The 18,273-nt window shown below is 39.7% G+C and overlaps 1 protein-coding gene across 2 annotated transcripts in view; it reads right to left on the bottom strand.

Annotated features, from left to right (window-relative positions):
- LOC109400384 (uncharacterized) overlaps window positions 1–18,273 on the bottom strand; it is a 118,119-nt gene that overhangs the window by 29,870 nt on the left and 69,976 nt on the right. For both annotated transcript variants that reach the window (XM_019672889.3, XM_062845067.1), the window contains exon 2: window positions 12,994–13,089. In XM_019672889.3, the coding sequence (XP_019528434.3) occupies window positions 12,994–13,068 (75 nt within the window). In that variant the 5' untranslated portion in view covers window positions 13,069–13,089. The remainder of the gene's footprint in view (window positions 1–12,993; window positions 13,090–18,273) is intronic.

Below are 18,273 nucleotides of genomic sequence, written 5' to 3'. Positions count from 1 at the left end.
CTTTAGAATTCAGGAATTTTTCGAGAAGATTCTTTTTTTGTTTGTTTTTTAAAAGTTCCTCCGTGAATTCTTTAAATAGAGCTTCTAAACATTCTAAACTTTCCTGGGGATTGTTATAGAAACTCCACCAAGTTTTTTTTCGTGAGTTTTTCAAAAAATCCATATTAGAGTTCTTCCGGAAATTCATCAGAAATTATTCAAGAAGTTTGTTTCTCCTCCACTATGTTTGAGCTCCTTCACTAAGGTTTTCCAGTTTTTTTTTTCAGAATCCCAGAGTTATCCAAATGTGCATGCGACAGTTCTTCCCAAAGCTCTTCCAGAGCATTTCTCCGAAAATTTTTCAAGAAAATTCTCAGAGTTTTTCCAGATATTCTTAAAGAAATTCCAGAAGTTCTTCCGAGAATTTCTCTGGAAACTGCACGGGGAATGATAACAAAAGTTCCTGCAGAGATGCTTCCAGAAGGACCCCGAAAAAATCTTCCATATTAGTTGTGAGAGCCCTTCTAAAAGTTCTTGCGAATTTCTTAAGAATGTTACTGGATGTCCTAAAGTACCTCCGAGATTTTTTCTCCCTAAATTTCTTTAGAAATTAGGAATTCTTGAAGAAGTTCCCCGGAATTAGTTCTTTTTTTAAGTTGCTCCGTGAATTCTTAAAAAAAAGGTTTTTCAGTTGTTTTTTTTCTCAGAATTATCCAAAAGTGCATGCTACAGTTCTTCCCGAAGCTCTTCCAGAGCATTTCTCCAAGAATTTTTCTAGAAAATTCTAAGAGAGTTTTTCCAGAAGTTCTTAAAGATGTTTTCCAGAAGTTATTCCGGGAATTTCACTTGAAATTGTACGGGGAATGATAACATCAGTTGCTGCGGAGCTGCTTCCAGAAGGGCACCGAAATAATCGTCCAGATGGGATGTGAAAGTCCTTCTAAAAGTTCTTGCGACATTCTCAAAAATGTTACTGGATATCCTGAAGTACCTCCGAGATTTTTTTCCGAGATTCCTTTAGAAATTAGGAATTCTTGAATTTGTTTTTTTTAGTGAATACTTAAAAATAGCTTCTAAACATTCTCCCAAAACTTCTTGTAAATATTGCGCAGAGTTTTTTTTGTGAGTTTTTCAGATGTTCCACCGGAAGATTTTCCAGACCCGGTATCCATCATTGCTGATCAATAGTTCAATAAGCCGCTCTCAAGCTATATTTTCAAAAATTTGGCTAGATTTGGCTGTTATTCAGTTATTATTGTAAGTTGGAGAAGTTCCTTGAAGAGTTCTTCCAAAAGTTCCTAGTTAAGTTGTTCCCAAAGTAGTTTTGATAGTTATTACAGCATTTTTTTCTAGTTTTTTTTCAGAGCATTATTCCGAGAAATCTTAAATATCTCTCAGAAATTCCTCTGGGAAATATTCTCAGGCGTTCTTCCAAAACATTCTCCAGTAGTTATTCCTCCGGAAGTTCTTCCGGGACTTCCTCAGAAATGCTTTTAGGAGCTTCCCCAGAAACATTCTCAGGAGTTTACCAAAATTCTATCTAAATCACCAGGAATTTCTATTGGAGTTGCTCCTAGAATTTTCACCAAAGTTTGTCGAGTTATTCTTGTGAGAGATTTTTCAGAAAATCTTGTAGGAATATCTCTGAGAAATTTTTAAGGAGTTCTCTAAGGACAACCCCATGAATTGCTCCCAGAAATCTTCTGGGATTTCCTCTAAGCAAACTAGGAATTCCTCTCAGCATTCACCTAGGATGTTCTCAACAATTGTCCGATGTGTTCGGATTTTTTTTTCCAAAATTTCACCAACGCCACATGTCAACTCTTTGCAGAATTTTTCCAGTAATGACTCCAAGAAGTTCTTCTAAGGATTTCTTCAAGATCTCCTTCATAGATTTCTGCAAAGATTTCTCCAAGGTCCTCATCATGGGTTTTCTTTACCCAATCCCTTCTGATATTTCTAAAGAAATTTTCACGATGGTTCTCCCAGAAAAAAATCTCCGCAGATTCTTTCCAATTTCTGTAAAGATACTTCCTGTATTTTTTTCATGGATTCCTCTAACGGATCTAAATATTTTTCAATTATTATCCAAGGATTGCAATGATTTGCAGTCACACAGAAATTCTTCTAAGGATTCTTTAAATGATTATTTCCAGATTTCCACCAGAAATCCCACCAAGGATTTTTCTTAAATTTCCTTAAGGATACTCCGGAGATTTTCACAAAGATTTCCTCGGGAGTCCTTAAAGAAATCATCCGGGAATTCTTCCAGGATTCCTTAAAAAATCTTCAAAGACTCCTTTGAAAACTCTTCTCAGAATGCAATTTTCCAGGAATTCTTTCAAAGGTTTCTCCAGGAGTTCTTCAAATGGTTCATCTAGGTATTTATCAAGGATTCCTCTAAAAAGTCTTTAAAAAAGTCTTCAAAGATGTCATCTAAGAATTCCTTCAGGCATTATTGCTAAGATTTCTCCGGAAATTATTGACCAGTTCCATCAGAAACTCTTTCAAAAATTACTGCGGGATTTCTCCATTCGGGAATTCTTACTGTATTCCCCCTGATTTTTTCTATGTATTCCTTTATCAACTCATCCAAGAACTATAACATGTATTACTCCAGAATTTTCTCCAATAACACCTCCAGAAATTGCTCCATTTTCTTCATTCAATGGTTCCGCCATGTGCTCCCTCAAGAGTTTTTCCAAGTATTTTTCCAAAAATTTCCTCCAGAAGTTGCTTACGGATTCCTGCCGGAATACTTCCGAAGATCTTTCTATAAGTTCTCCCAAAGATACTTCAAGGAATACTTACCATTTTTTTTCAATTACTTCTGCAGAAAACACTGGAAGAATTTTCGGAGAAATCCTTGAAAATTTTGAAGTCTCCCTCTTTGTAAAAATTTCTCGAAAAAAATCTTTTAAACAATTTCTGGAGAAATACTTCGAACAATTTTAGGGATTTTTTTTGCATTATTTCTTTAATTCAGATTGAAAAGAGTGCCTTCTAAGATCCTTGAAAGACTTCCTGAAAAAATCCTAGAGAAATCTTTAGAAGAATTTCTGAAGAGGTCCTTGAAAGTATTTCCTTGTGAGAAGAGCTAAAAAAAATCTGGGAAGAATCTATGGAAAAAATATTTAAAAATTGAAAAATCCGGAGAAATCGTTGAAACAATACCAGGATCCTGTTTTGCTCGAAATCCTGTTTTGTAGTATACGTTGAAAGAATATTTAGAGAAATCTTTGTAATACTTTTTGCAGGAATCCTCAGAACAAATCTTGAAAAAAACCTTGGAAAATTCCATGATGAGTCAGCAGAGCAAATTTGAGAGAAATCCTCTTATCAATTTGGAGGAATTCTTGGAAGATTTACCAGAAGAGTCCTTGAACGATTTTCTGGGAGAATTCTTGGGAAAATGTCTGGAGGAATTCCTGGAGAGTTTCTGCTGGAGATTCCTCCAGAAGATCCTTCTAGCGCTTCCCCTAGGAATAACCTCATTGGATTTTCCAGCAATTGCTGCTAGGAGTTCCTAGACTCTCGTCTAGGGATTTCGCCCGAAGTTCCAGGGATTTTCTGGAGTAATAATCTACAGGAAAATTTCCAGAAGGAACTTTTGAAGAAATCTCAAGAGGGAACTTCAAGAGAATACCCCAGAAGAAACTCCAGGGAAAATCCCCAAGGAATGTATTCCAAGAAGGGATTTCAGGAGAAACCTCCAAAGGGAACTTCTGGAGAAATCTCCAAAATATACTCACGCAGGTATCCCCAGAAAGGACTTCTGCAGAGATCTTCAAGGGGAACCCCTGGAGGAATCCTCAGAAAGAACTCCTGGAGAAGCACCCTGAGGAAACTTCAGGAGGATTCCCAAGCGGGAGTTTCTGGAGAAATCCTCAGAAAGAAACCCTGGTCAAACTCTCACAGGAATTCCTGGAAGAGTCCCCAGAGGCAACTCCATGAAGTAGCCCCAGAGGAAACACCTGGCGAAATCCCCAAAGAGAATACCTGGAGGTATGCACAGAGGAAACCCATTGGAAAATTCCCAGAGGAAACTCCTGGCAGGGTCCCTTTGGAGAAATGCTCAGAGGGAACTCCTGGGAGAATCCCCAGAAGGAACTCCTCTGGAAACCCCCATAGGGAATTTCTGGAGGAATCTCCGAAGGGACCTGGAAAGATCCCCGGAGTGAACTCCCGCAGAAATCTACAGAGAGAACCCCTGTAGGAATCCCTAGAAAGTACTCCTGGAGGAACCCGAGAGATACTCCTGGAGGAATCCTCAGAGGGAACTCCTGTAGGAATTACCAGAAGGAACCCCTGGAGAACCCCAGAAACTCCTGGAAAAATCCCAGGAGGGAAACTTTGGTCGAACTCCCAGAGGGAATTTCTGGAGGAATCCCCACAGAAAACCTCTGGAGGAAACCAAGGGGATGTTGCCTCTGGAGATTCCTTCTGAGGTTTTCTCTGAATAGTTCCAGAGGAGAACAACATGCGAAATCCCCAAAGGGACCCCTGGAGCAATCCCCAGAGGGAACCCATTGAAGAATCCTCAGAGGTAGCTCCTCATGAAGTCCTCAGAAAGATCCTTTGGAGAAATCCCCAGAAGAACCCCTGAATGAATCCCCGGAAGGAACTCCTAGAGGGGTTCCCAGAGAGAAATCCAGAAGAAATCCCTAGAGGGAACTCCTTGAAAAACCCCCAGAGGGAATCCCTAGAGAAATCCCCGGAGGGAACTGCTGCAGGAATCCATCGAAGGATCTGCAAGAATCTCCAGAAGGAATTCTTGAATAAATCCCCAGAAGAAACTCCTGGAGGAACCTCCAGAGAGAAAGCTTGGAGGAATCTAGGAACCGCTAGAGGAATCCCAAGTATCGAAGAAGCTCCAGGGGAAACCCAAGGAGACATCCCCAGAGGGAATTCCTGGAGAAATTCCCAAAAGGCCCCCTTGAAGGAACCCCCAGATGGTAAGCCTGGAGAAATTCCCAGGGAGAAATTCTGGAAAAGTCCCCGGGGGGAACTCCAGGCGAAATCTAGAGAGAGAACCCCTGTAGGAATCCCCAGAAAGTATTCCTGGAGGAACTCGAGAGAGAACCCCTGGAGCAATCCCCAGAGGGATCACTTGGAAGAATTCCAAGAAGGAGCCCCTGGAGAAACCCCCGAAGGTAACTTGTGGAGAAATCCTCAAAGAGAACCCCTGTAAAATCCCAAGAACGAATTCCCAGAGGAACACCCAGAGGGAACTCCTGGAGAAATCTTCAGAAGAATCCTCTAAAAGAATTCTGGAATCCTCAGGAGAAACTCCAGTAGGAACCCCCAGGGAGAATCTGTAGAGGAATCCCCAGAGGGAACTCCTGGAAGAATCCCCAGAAACAACTCTCGAAGGAAACCCCAGAGGGAATCCATCGAGAAATCACCAGAAGGAACCCCTGGAGGAACCCCTAGAGCAAATCCCTGTAAGAATCCCCAGAAGGAACTTGTGGAGAAATCCCCAGAAGGACCTCTTGGAGGAATCCCCAGAAGAATCTCCTGAAGGAATCCCCAGAGGAAACTCCTAGAGAAATCCCGAGCGTTCCCAGTGGAAACTCCTGGAGAAGTCCCCAAGACGAACAGCTCGAGGAACCCCCAAAGGTAAATCCTGAAGAATTCCTCAGAGGGAACATCTGGAAGAATTCCCAGAGGGAACCCTAAATGAAACGCTTGGATATGACCCATAAAAAAACGAGTAATGGGTGTGCTTTCTCCAAACCAGCACTTGTTTTTACATTGCATTGAAATGCATTGGTTTAGCTTGTTTCAAAAAAAAAAAAAAATCAAAATTACAATTTCATTTCATGTGACCAAAAGTTTAACGAGTTCAACGATTCTTTCCATCAGTTGTTCGGAGACTACTAATCCAAATACATACTAATTGATGACGAACTCGAGTACGTGTCGTCTTGGGCGCAATCCATTGGCAAAAAAATCACACTTCAAATATTCAAACGACCACTGGTCCAGACGTATCTGAATACCGCTAGGTCGTCCATACAGAAAGCAACGAAACATCTTCTCACCCAATCCGCCAATTTAATTGCAGGAAGTGTCCACTGAGCCGCCTCTTCTTGGGAAAAACAAACCGCTAACAAAGTACTTGCCGCGACGCTCAAGAGCCGGTACCGTTGATATTGATGGGTGCCAAAAGCCAACGAGATCAACATGCGCGGACCGTCGTCCAGCCAACATTGTCTGAGCGATGAACCAGATTTTCCGCGAAGCATGTGTCTCATTCCGTGGTCCTCGTCTTCGTCTTCGTCACGCATCGGACACCATCCGGCGACGACTTACTTATTTAATATGTGCAAGCATGTGTAGTGCTAATTTAGTTTACGGGCTTTGTTTACTATTCTCCTTACATCTTTCGAAATGGACCTCTGCGCATATGTCTCTGGGGCAGGCTTGGGATTAGCCATATCCATTGGTTCCTATGGTTTGCGAAATTAGGTTAGGGTTAGGAGCGTCGTCGTCGTCGTCGCTGCTTTCTCTAACTAGGCAATTGAGTTGAACGCGCACGTCAATATTTATCACGGCAGCTCTACGTGGCTTGGCTTAAGCGATGGTCGGCTGGACAGACATAAATCTTTTCTCTTAATTCAACTGTATTTCAGCACAGATAAACGGACACTAACAGTGTTTTACGTTTATTTATGAAAATTATGATCATTTGGCTTAAACAATACCAAAACATAGTGTCTTATCAGTTTGAGATAACACTGTTATCTAGGTATTATGTATGTATATCTAAGCAACAATTTTAAATGCAATTGGATCTGGCAATTTGCATGGGTCATAATAAAACCTAAAGGTTTTATTATAGTATTATACCGGTTCTTGGAGACGACTCCTGCGTACAGCAAAGGACACTCAGGTCTCAGTCTGACCGGTAAGATAAGTAAGTATGAATATGTGTACTAGGAATGAACAATCTAAGGGAGAGCTACGTCTGTTTGTCTGGAACGTGGAAACACAAAGCTTTTCATGAGAATCCACCTCAAGCCAGGTGCCCGCTGTTAACAATGGATTTGAGAAAATCTCAACAGCCATTTAGCAAATCGTCTCTTCCATCCGCGCATCATCCGTCGAAATCGGACAGCTTTCTGCACGTGGGTAAGCATTTAAATTGTGTACAAATCGGCCTCGAAACAATGGCGATAAGGCCACGTCGCGTCGTCGTATACATCGCGGCAAAGCATCATGTAAACAATCTTGGCGTAAATATTTTAATCTCGTCCGTCGAGTCAAGCGAACCAAACAGAGGCGATGACTCACCACCTATGCGGTGCACCGCGCCTGTCAATGAACTCTCTCTCTCTCGACTTGCCTCAGTGGGTCTCTGTCAGTGCTGTAAAATGTCATAAATTTCACATACGTTGCAATGATGCTGATAGCGCTCTGCTCAATTTTTAGTTTCTTATGAGGATCAGACTGGGGGGACGCCCCTGAAATCCCCTAGAACACCCCTGCAAGACCCTGAGACTCCTAATGCCATTGTACGCATAATTGGCCCATGTAGATAGGGATTTCCATCCAACCAGGGACAATTACAAGGGCGTAGCCAGACGGTGGCAGGGGGAGGGGCGTGCCACCCTCCATCTGCAGGGCTCAACTCTAGACTTCCTTATGTGATTCTTTCTGGAACAGGATTCTCCCACGAGCTCTTTTTAGGGTTCCTCCAGCAATTCCTCTTTGTATTTTTTAAGGAACTTTTCTAGGAATTTCTCTAGGAATTGATCTTGCACATCCTTCAGAAATTATGTGAACAATTTCTCCAGGAATTTTTCCAGAAATTCTTCTGGAGATTTTTTCAGAAATTCTTTCAGGAAATTCTCCAGGAATACCCTCAGGAATTTTTCAGGGATTCCTCCAAGAAATCCTCCGAAGATACCACCAGGAAATCCCCCAGAAGTTCCTCTAAAGATTCTTCCTGGAAATCCTGTAGGGATTTTTCATAAATTCTTCAAGAATATTCTCCAGGAATTTCTCCAGGATTTTTCAGGGATTCCAGAGATTCCTCCAGGGATTTCTTCACAAATTTCTTCAAGGATACCCCCAGGGATTCCGTCAAGAATTCCTTCGAGAATTTCTCCAGGAACTCCACTAGCAATTCCGCTAAACATTCCTCCAGGAATCTCTCAAGGGATTCTTTCAGAAATATAAAAGTAAAAGAAATAGAAACAGAAATCTCTCAGAATTCTTCTGTTGATTCCTCTAGATATTCATCCAGTAATTCTTTCAAGAATTCCTCTAGAGATTCCTCCAGAAATTTCCACAGGAATACCACTAGGAACTCCTCCATTTATTCCTCCGGGATGTTATCTAGGAATTTTCCCAGGAACATATTAAGGAATACCTCCAGGAAATACCCCAGGAATTTCTTCCGGAATACTCCTGGCATCCTTCAGGAATTATGCCAGCAATTCGTCCAGGAATTTCTCCTGGAAATCTTCTTGGGAGAGATTCTTTCAGGAAATTCTCCAGGAATACTTTTAAGAAATGTTCAGGGATTCCTAGAGACATTCCTCCAGAGATTACTCCAGGAATTACTTAAAAAGACAAAAAAAGACAATTACACCGTCTTCGACCTTGCGGCCTCTACAGACTGAACATTACTAACATTTGACAACGGACAACACATATAACACCCAGTGGCCCAGTGGAGAATTTTTCGTTTGACGAAAAGTTTTCCCCGACTGGAGCGGGAATCGAACCCACACTCCGAGGCTTACGAGACACCTAAACGACTGATGCCGCTAACCGCTCGGCCACGAAGCCCACGAAGCCCAGGGATTTCTCCACGATTTTTTCGAGGGATATTCCCAGAGATTGCACCAGGGAATCCTCCAGAAATTCCTCCAAGGGTTCTTTCAGGAAATCCTCTTGGAATTTCCCAAGGGATTTTTTTTTTTCAAAAATTTCTCCAGAAATTCCTCCCAGAATTCCTCTAGAGATTTCTCCGGAATTCTCCTAGGGATTGCTCCAAGAATTCACCAAAAAAATTGCTCAAGGAAATTCTCCAGGAATTCCTGCTGGGTCTAATCCAAGAATTCCTCCAGGAATTACTAGGAAATTTATCTAGGATTTCCTCATGAGATCTCTTCAGAAATTTCATTTATTCTTCCCATAATTTATCCAGGAATTCGTACTCTATTATTTTCTGAAATTCTTACAAGAACTCCTTGTGGAATTCAAAAATTCAAAAATTTCTGGAGGAATTTCTTCAGCAAACAGCATTGGAAGATAAATGGACACATACAGGAACCAGGAGATTCTAGGTTAATAGAGTTCGTTATTTCCAAAAGAATTCAGTTATAATTTCTGATGAATGTTTTATAGACATTGACAAAAAAAATCAGAGCAAAATAACCAAAAAAAAAAAAAAAAAAAAAATATCTTATATGCTGCTTGATTCAGGAATTCCTTAAAAGATTCTTCCTTGCACAAAAACTACTGGGGAAATTGTTGAAATTCCACAAGAATATCTGATTTCTGAATTTTCTGAAAGAATTCCTGAAAGAACTCCAGAAGATACCTGTGGAAATTCCTAGAAGAAATTCCTGACAAGTTTTTGGAAGGATTCCTGGATTAAAACCTGTGATACCATCTCTGGAACAATCTTTGGAGGAATTCGTAGAATAATCCTCAAGGAATACATGAAGGAATTCCCCTAGTAATCTTTGAATAAATTCCTAAAAGATTTGCATGAGAAACTTCTAGAGGAATTCTGGAAATAATTCAAAGAGAAAACTTCAAGAGGAATTTCTGAGAAACATTCTAGAGATTTTTTTGAGAAATTTCTAAAGTTAAAGGAAATCCCTTAAAAGGTTCTCTAATGGACACTCTTAAGGAGTTTCCTTATGAAAGAACTCCTAGAGATACCTCAGGTGTAATGTTTCAGAAAATTTATTGTACAATTTCTTCAGATACGAGAGGTAGTCCTGCTATTTTTTAAAACCAAAGTGCTGGAGGAATTCTTTAAAAAATTACTGAACAAATATCCGAAGGAAAGAATTTAATGAAGAAAAGAAAGAAGTTTTTGAAAGAATACCTGAAAGAACTGAAGAACGCTCTCCAGGTACTCCTAGAATTGTTTCTTGAAAACATCTTTAGGAAGTTCTGAGGAATGAATCTCTGAAGAAACTCCCGAAGGATCACCGGAAAAACGTCTGACAGAATTCCTGTAGAAAAATCTGATTGAATCATAATATAAATCTACCTAAGGAAATTTTTGGTGAAATCTCTTGAAGAACTTCTAGAAGAATCTCTTCAGAGTTTTATGAAGGAATTTCTGGAGGAATGCCGAAGAATTTAGGAAGAAATGCCTGAAAAACTTTTTGGAGTAATTTTTGATGGTATTCCAGAAGAATATACGGAGGGATACCTGAAAGAACTTCAGGAGGAATCGCAGCAAGCAATTTCTGAAAGAATTCTTGGAAAAAAATCCTAAGGCATCCATAGAGAAATTCTTGCAATTATCTCTGAAGGAACCCCTGTAGAAATCGCTGGAGGAATTTCTGCTTGAAGTTCGGTATGGTATCCTGCAAGGAACTGAAAAGGAAATTCTGTCGGACCGATTTTTTTTTTATCTGGAGGAACTACAACAAGGAATGTTCAAGGAATTTCTAGAGGAATTCCTGGAGAAATCCCCAAGAAAAGTTGATGGAGGGAATCGTTATAGAATCTCTGAAAGAATCCGGAAATTTCTAAAAGAATACATGTACAAATTCTGGAAGCAATATTTGAAGAAATTTCTGAAAAAAATCTTGGAGATTAATTCCAAGAAGACTGCATCGAAAAATTTCATAAAAAGCTCTTGAAGAAATCCCAAGGAAAATTCTGAAATCCTAAAGGAATCTCTAAAGGAATTTGCTAGTTGGGGAAAACCCGATGTGGATTACCCATAGGTGCGGCGATAGGAAACTAGTCGGCTTTTCCATTCCCTTGGCGTTCTTATGAGAGTGACGTCATGTTTACAAATTTCAAACATGACGTCACTCACATAAGAACGCTGTAGGAATGAAAGTGCCGACTAGTTCCCAATCGCCGCATCTATGGGTAATCCACATCGGGAAAACCCCAAGTATGTGGCAACCCTAATCCCACCTAATGGATTTGGCAGGAGCCAACATATATCGTGTATCCACAATCACAACACATTGGATACACAAATGTTTACATACAAGATGCAGGATTCTTAAAAATGGCGGCCTCGCACCCTGGTGACAAATCCCATTGTCAATGTCAAAATCGATGTCAAAACAAGTTTGACGTCTGACTGCGGTGGCATCCTATATATAGAACGTTTGTGCAAGTATGCGAGTGTTTCGTGACGTTTTTCTTGTCATTTGCGTGTGTCTAGAGAATTTCAGTCAGTTGTCAGTTACCCCAACAAACGACCGAAGAAACAGAAGTAGCTGAACAACAGTCTCTTAAGCTATAATTTTCTTAAGAGTGGTTTGTTCCACTCTTTTACAGCAAAAAGTTCATTGGGAGATACGATTCGCTAATCGAAGCGTAGTCATGTACCAACGAGCGATTTTTCACTGTACTACTGACTGGTGTCAGCGCCGATCCGAAGCCAATATCTCCGGTCAGGTGCAGGTCAACAACGTAGATTATAATTACTCACACGGTTCATCGGAATTCGCTTACTTCCATATAAAGAGCGGATGCCATGCAAATCTCTGTCACATGAAATCACAATCGGGCATCAAGCCCCGGACGGCGGCCGGTATGTTATTGTTGCGAAAGTCATAATTGATTGAGACGACAAGCATAATTTAACTTTCGCAACAATTTCTCGGTATACCTATAGGTAGGAAGAAGCGATCAATTCCGAAGTGGTCGCGGTCATCCATGGCATGGGTATCAGGAGAAAGATGACAAATTGACAGCCGTTATTTAAGTGGATAGCTTGAGATTGAGATTATATAGCGGTGGGCCGCACTACGAAATGACTTGACCGTTGGATTGACCCTTGAAACAGGGTTGCCAACTTTTCGGATTTTATCAAATTTCTCAAAATATTTGCATGTTAATGTAAATAATAAAAAGAGGGTTCTGACTTGCGTATTTCATTCTGGTCTCTGAAACTGGCAACCTTGCTCATCACTCAATTTGACAGATGAAACAGGCTGCGTCCTTCTTATCCGCTATGCTCGCAACGCTGGAATTCCACGCTGCGGCGACGGTGGCAGCAACGGTGTCCAATCGAAATGTAATTGATAACGACATTAGCGCAGCAAATTAGTGGCTAATTAAATTTCCTCTACATACTGTTATTACTGTCCGTTCCTTCGCTGCTTGATTCAACCAAGAAAAAAAAATCGCCATCCGACTGCGAAAATTCACTGTCATAAATCGTGGTGCCTCCGGGCGCACACATCACATGGCATTGGACCCCACCATTCATTCTTGAATGTGAAATGCAAATTTGTTTCATTTGCGGAGAAATTCTGCGCAACTCAATTTAGGGGACCCGGCCGGCTGCCGACGGCGGGCGATAATTATGGACTTTCGTGCGATTGTTTTCTTAGAGGCGCGGTTTCCCATTGTGGTTTTTGCTGGTTCTCTCTTATGTGGTGAGATGACAGTTCGGACGAATGGTTGCGTGCGGCTTTGTTTATTACTTTTGTCCGATATTAATGGCAGTGCAGCAGTGTTGTGTATTTGCTTGCGACAGGTTTTTGCTTTCTTTCTCCGACTGGGAGGCAGATAATTGATGGTTACCATATGGTAATGAGAGTTATTTTTCAGTTGGTTTTGCGAGGAAGCACGGTGCAATTACCAATGTGGTCTTTATTAATGGTTGAAGGAATGGATCTCATTTGATAGGATGGCAACACTTGACGAATTGAGACAAGTCATTTTAAGTGAGCATGTTTTTGGGAGAGAGTTTAGAAAGATGAACTTCAGCCATCCTCTTCAAATTGAACACATACATTTTAAAAATCCTAGGTATATGTAAGGTCCACGTTTCTTCAAACTTACCAGAAACACACTCAGCACCAGGTATATCCGTAGAAAGTCCCGTAGCTCACCAGGAGCCCACCTTAAGCTCCTCATTGTGGGAGCTTAGCGCCGTTTCTGGAAAGATGACAAGAAAGAAAAATTAGATTTAAGTGTTTTTCTTATTGGGTTAGACTTCGATCTGGCTGGTGATGTAGCTTTCATGAGTAAGTTCGATTATATTGTTGGTCGCTTCTCGGCGGTAGGTCTAACTATCACCGTAACAAGACTAAATTATTGGATGTGATTACGGTCAACCCTTCCAGCTTTATGGTAGCTGGGTAGAGAATGGTAAGAGCTTCCAATATCATGTAAGTCAAATGACAGCCGAGGGCAACATCTTTTTTTTTGCTACTCAGTTCGACCAGCCTGCAACAGCCAGCTAATAAAACTTTGAATAACATTTGGCAAAGATGGATCATTGAATATGTTCCGATGATTACAAGGATAACAACATTGTTTCGTGATGTTCGTTCGATAAGTGAGGATGAGTTGGTGGCTATTGCCGATGAACGGATCAGAAAATGATGAATGAGAGGTCGTATGGTACGCACGTAAAGGGCGGAATAGTGCGTCAACCAGATGTTTCTACTCCGAGTGGAATCTGTGGAAAAGCTGTCGCAAAATTGGCAATATTGGATGTAGAGCAAAAGTATGGTGGCTCCACAGAGGATGACGCACTTCCGCAACTAAATGCGATGTGCGATGGGGGACGTTAGTGATTATCCGCTTAGTTGAAGAGCTAAAATAACGACGCAATGAGCAAATTTCAGAAAAGTGGCGACATACCTATGATCAATGCCACTGTCTATCTAGGAAGACCATATATACACGGGGTGGCCAAAATGTTTGGGATAGGCAACTTTTTTTCTCCCACAAAAAAAATTCAACATGCTGTAACTTTTCATAGAGTGCATCAAAAAATCTCAAATTTTGACTGTTTATCAACCTGTTATATGTGCATCATTGGTACAAATTTGAGCTCGATTGAATAATTTTTCACGAAGTTAGAACCGTTCGGGTAAAACACTATTTTTTAGACAACTCATTTTTGAGTTGTCATATCTCGAAAACCAGTGAACCGAATTGAATGATTTTTTTTTAACGTTTATCAACAATATATTGATACTTAATACAACGTTATAAAATGTAATATTTTCTCACGGCTAATTAAGTTATACCGGGTTGAAATGTTTACCCATATAGAGGAAAACAAGTCAAATATACAATACCACACAAAAATTACTAAATGTGTTCTTCCTTTAATCTAAATAGGCTCTAATATATCTTTTATCAGATAACTTGAGAACAGAAATGGAAAATCTTTGGACATCAACACTTAAATTTATTGACATTGACGTAAAAAAATTACATTTTTTCGAGAAAAATCCAAAAAGTGTCAATCCATGATAACTTTTTTCAACGTTTAAAAAGTATCTATATTTCAATAGTTTGTGAAGCATTTGAATATTGTTAGTGTACGTTCAAAATTTCATTCAATTCGGTTCACTGGTTTCCAAGATATGACAGCTCAAAAATGAGTTGTCTAAAAAATAATATTTTACGTGAACGGTTCTAACTTTGCGAAAAATTAATCAATCGAGCTCAAATTTGTACCAATGATGCTCATATAACAGGTTGATAAACAGTCAAAATTTGAGATTTTTTAATGCACTCTATGAAAAGTTACAGCATGTTAATTTTTTTTGTGAGAGAAAAAAAGTTGCCTATCCCAAACATTTTGGCCATCCCCTGTACATACTAAAATCGTGAAGTGAAATTAAATGTTCGCTAAAATTATTTAATTTGTTTGAAAATCTGTTAAAACCACCATTATTTAATAATTATTGATTTATTCGGAAACAAAACTGTAAGTAACGACTATTGGGAAATGCGTAACTCAATCAAGAAAAATACCATTGATATATGAATAAACGAATTTGCTCCAAGATTGTCAAACTCAACAAGCAATCATGAGTTTCAGCAGTGAAAAAGTAGCTAACTAGAGAAGTTAATGTAAACGTCAATTTGAACGACGGCCATGAGAATTTTCTCGATTTTCATAGTCTGTGACAGCATTAAAAAACAAGTAGGGTAAATGTACCAATAGTGGTGCTATTAGTAGCTCCTTGTAGTAAAATAATTGAATAAAATTGCTAATACCACAGAATACAAAGTCTGAAAACGTTAATCGGTAGCTTTTCACTTAAATTTGCTCGGAAAATGTAAAAACCATTTTACCAATAAATCACTTGCATCAACTATAGGTGTACACGGTTCCTATTATGGAGGTAAAATTTAACATTAGGTCCTATAGTGGCGCATCTTATTGAATTCTTATGGGACCCACAACTATAGGAACACTACTACCACTATAGGTGCAAGGAAGCAAAAAAATAAGGAAAATAATTGTTTAAAATAGTTTTTTTCGACAAATCCTGAACAGAAAACTGAATTAATTTTATCAATTAGGTATGATGCATCTATTAAAAATGTCATTTGCAAGCTTTTTGGTCGAAATAGTGCTAAATTGCCACTACCACCACTATTGGTACTACCTCCACTTAGGGAGCTTTTACCCTACGCCACAAATTCAAAAATTTTGATTTATTTTAAACCTACTTCAAGGGGTTAAAAGCTTACCCAAGCAATTTTTCCTGAGATTTTTCCAGGAATTCCTTCCGCGGTTTCTTCATAATTTTATTCTAGAATCTCTCTCGAATGTCCCTCTGTGATTTGTCAGGGAGCAATATCTGGGATTCTTATTGGGATTCCTTCTGTAGTCCCCCCTGGGGTGCTTCCATGATTCTTTATGAGATTCCTTCTGTGACTTCAACGGATATCCTCAAGGATTTCTCATAGAATTCTGGGAATTCTCCAAGAATTGTATCTGAAATTCTCATAATAGCTTCTGATGAAATCCAGAAAGAACTTGCTGTAGAAACTTGAAGAGGAAATCCATAAACAAAAACTGCAGGAGGAATTTCTCAAAAAACTTCCTAATAAACTCCTGCAGGATTTCCATTAGGAACATTTGAAAGAATTCCAGAGTTAACTTCCAGAGAAATTCCAGAATGATCTGCAGGCATTCCAAAAGGAACTCTTGAAGGAAACCAGGAAAGAGCTCCTAGACGAATCCTGGAAAAAGTTCCTGAGAAATCCTGAAAGCAGTTTTTGAAAGAATTCCAGAAGAAGTTCCCGGAAAAATCCACGAAGTAGTTCCTGAAGAAATTCCAGATGCAATTCCTGACAGAAGCACAGAAAAAATTCCCGCAGGAAACCCTGATAGAGCTCCCGAAACAATTCTGGAAGTCGTTCCTGGAGGAATCCCGGAAGAAGTTCCCTGTGGAATTTTCGTAGGAATCTCAGAAGAAATTCTTGAACCAATCCCAGAAGTAGTTCTTGAAAGAAGCCCGGAAGGGACTCCTATATCAATCCCGAAGAAGTTTTTGGATGAATACTAAAGGAAGTTCTTGTACGATCCCTGAATAGAACTCGGAAAAAAATCCTTAAAAAAATCCCAATAGGAACTCTCGCATAGAATTCCTGACAGAATTTTAGAAACTGAAAGAATTTCTGAAGCAATTCCAGAGAGAACTCCTGGAAGAATCTCGAAAGAAAAGCTGGATAAAACTGCTTGAATTCTCAGGAATACCTTCTGGTATAAATTCCAGTTTAGGAAATTTAGGCACATAAATATTGCAAAAACCAAGAGAATCCCATATCCATTCAAAATAGGTAGTGAAGTATAACATATCAAAAACAATCTAATCGTTATGTCGCCATCATTTTGTCCGTTAATACATTCCATTACACACAAAGCACACTGGAGCAGTCATATGCCGCGTACCATTGACATTTACATAAAATTTTCGCATGTCGTTCCTACCCATGCTTTCCTACTCTTTGGTTTTGTTCTTGCTACCGGTTTCTAGCTTCAGTAAATGTATGTTGTTATATGGTGAGTAATGTTTGTCCCATAACACAATACGAACTAATGCCAAGGCTTTTGAAAAACATCAGTAAACTGTTCCCAGAATTGGGAACACACAAATACTGATGGCGCCATTGTCACCACGCTACTGTCGGATGCACCACCGGTTAATCGGGTCGTAGAAAGAAAAAAAAAGGCGATAATCATCACCGTCGCATCATCGTCGACCTATAGACAGGAGCAACTAATACCGAAATTCAATTCATTGCACGTTTTCCAAACTCTCTGCGACCAACTACTGGAATCAATTATTTGTCATTTTCCAGTCGGCTTTCTCGCAGTCGCAGATTTCACTTGGCGGAGACACTTGAAACTTTGGGAAACCATGGAAGATTTGCGGGCTTAGCGAGGCGAGGTGGGTATGGGGAATTAGAGAACTATTGTCTCCGAAGTTGTTATTTTGCACCTTGTTCATCGCTTGGGCAATGGGGTGGTTGATTTCGTTTTCTGTGTTTCCAGATAATCGTATTTAATTGGAGCGTGTTTCTAGGTTTAATGGGGGAACCAAGTCTGGCCATACCTTAATAAGTACAAGAAAGCTTTAATTAGCGTGATAGATTGCTGAAAAAATATGGTTGAATTGATATAGAATAGGTGCATCGGTTTGGTTAAGTTCACTTGTCAAAGTCTTGGAAGTTTTTCAAGGAATTTCAGCTTATAATTGAAACTAATATACAATAGAAAGAAAAAACGTTTTTGTTGGGACTCACTCAAAGTGCAAATTTTCGGTAATACCAATCCGTGTGGTCAATTATGAATTTCAAATAACTCAACGTACATATGTACAGATGGGTAAATTATTGGTTAAATTGGGGAAAAAATCTACAGCTCAGGTGAGATTTGAACTCACGACCCTTATTCGCTAGACAAGTGCTTTACCAACTAAGCTACCGAGCCAATCAATGACCCGCCAACTTAGTTGTCATAAGGTTCAATTCTAATCTCATCATCGTTTTTGTTGGGATTTAAACCCAGACCCATGGTGAGTTCCGGCCCTTCTCTCTCAGTCATTTCATCAAGATGAGATATTTATAGTTCTTATTTATTTTTTCGTCGTTCTTTCAGACACTCTCCGGTTTCTTTGTTCGAAAAGTAGCCTATTTCCAAAATTTTCGCGATTCACCTTTCCAGTCTTGACCTCATTATGTCAAACGTAAAAATCACTTATCATTGAAAACGAAAGTACCAGAAACGGCATCGATTCACAAACGACTAGATCATCTCGTAGGTATATAAAATCAATCGTTATCAACTTCCCCGAATAAAAA

The sequence above is a fragment of the Aedes albopictus genome, chromosome 1 (assembly GCF_035046485.1).
Source record: "Aedes albopictus strain Foshan chromosome 1, AalbF5, whole genome shotgun sequence".
In the NCBI taxonomy this organism is placed as follows: domain Eukaryota; kingdom Metazoa; phylum Arthropoda; class Insecta; order Diptera; family Culicidae; genus Aedes; species Aedes albopictus.
Note: the sequence above shows the minus strand (reverse complement) of the source record. Positions and strands in the feature narration are given on the sequence as shown.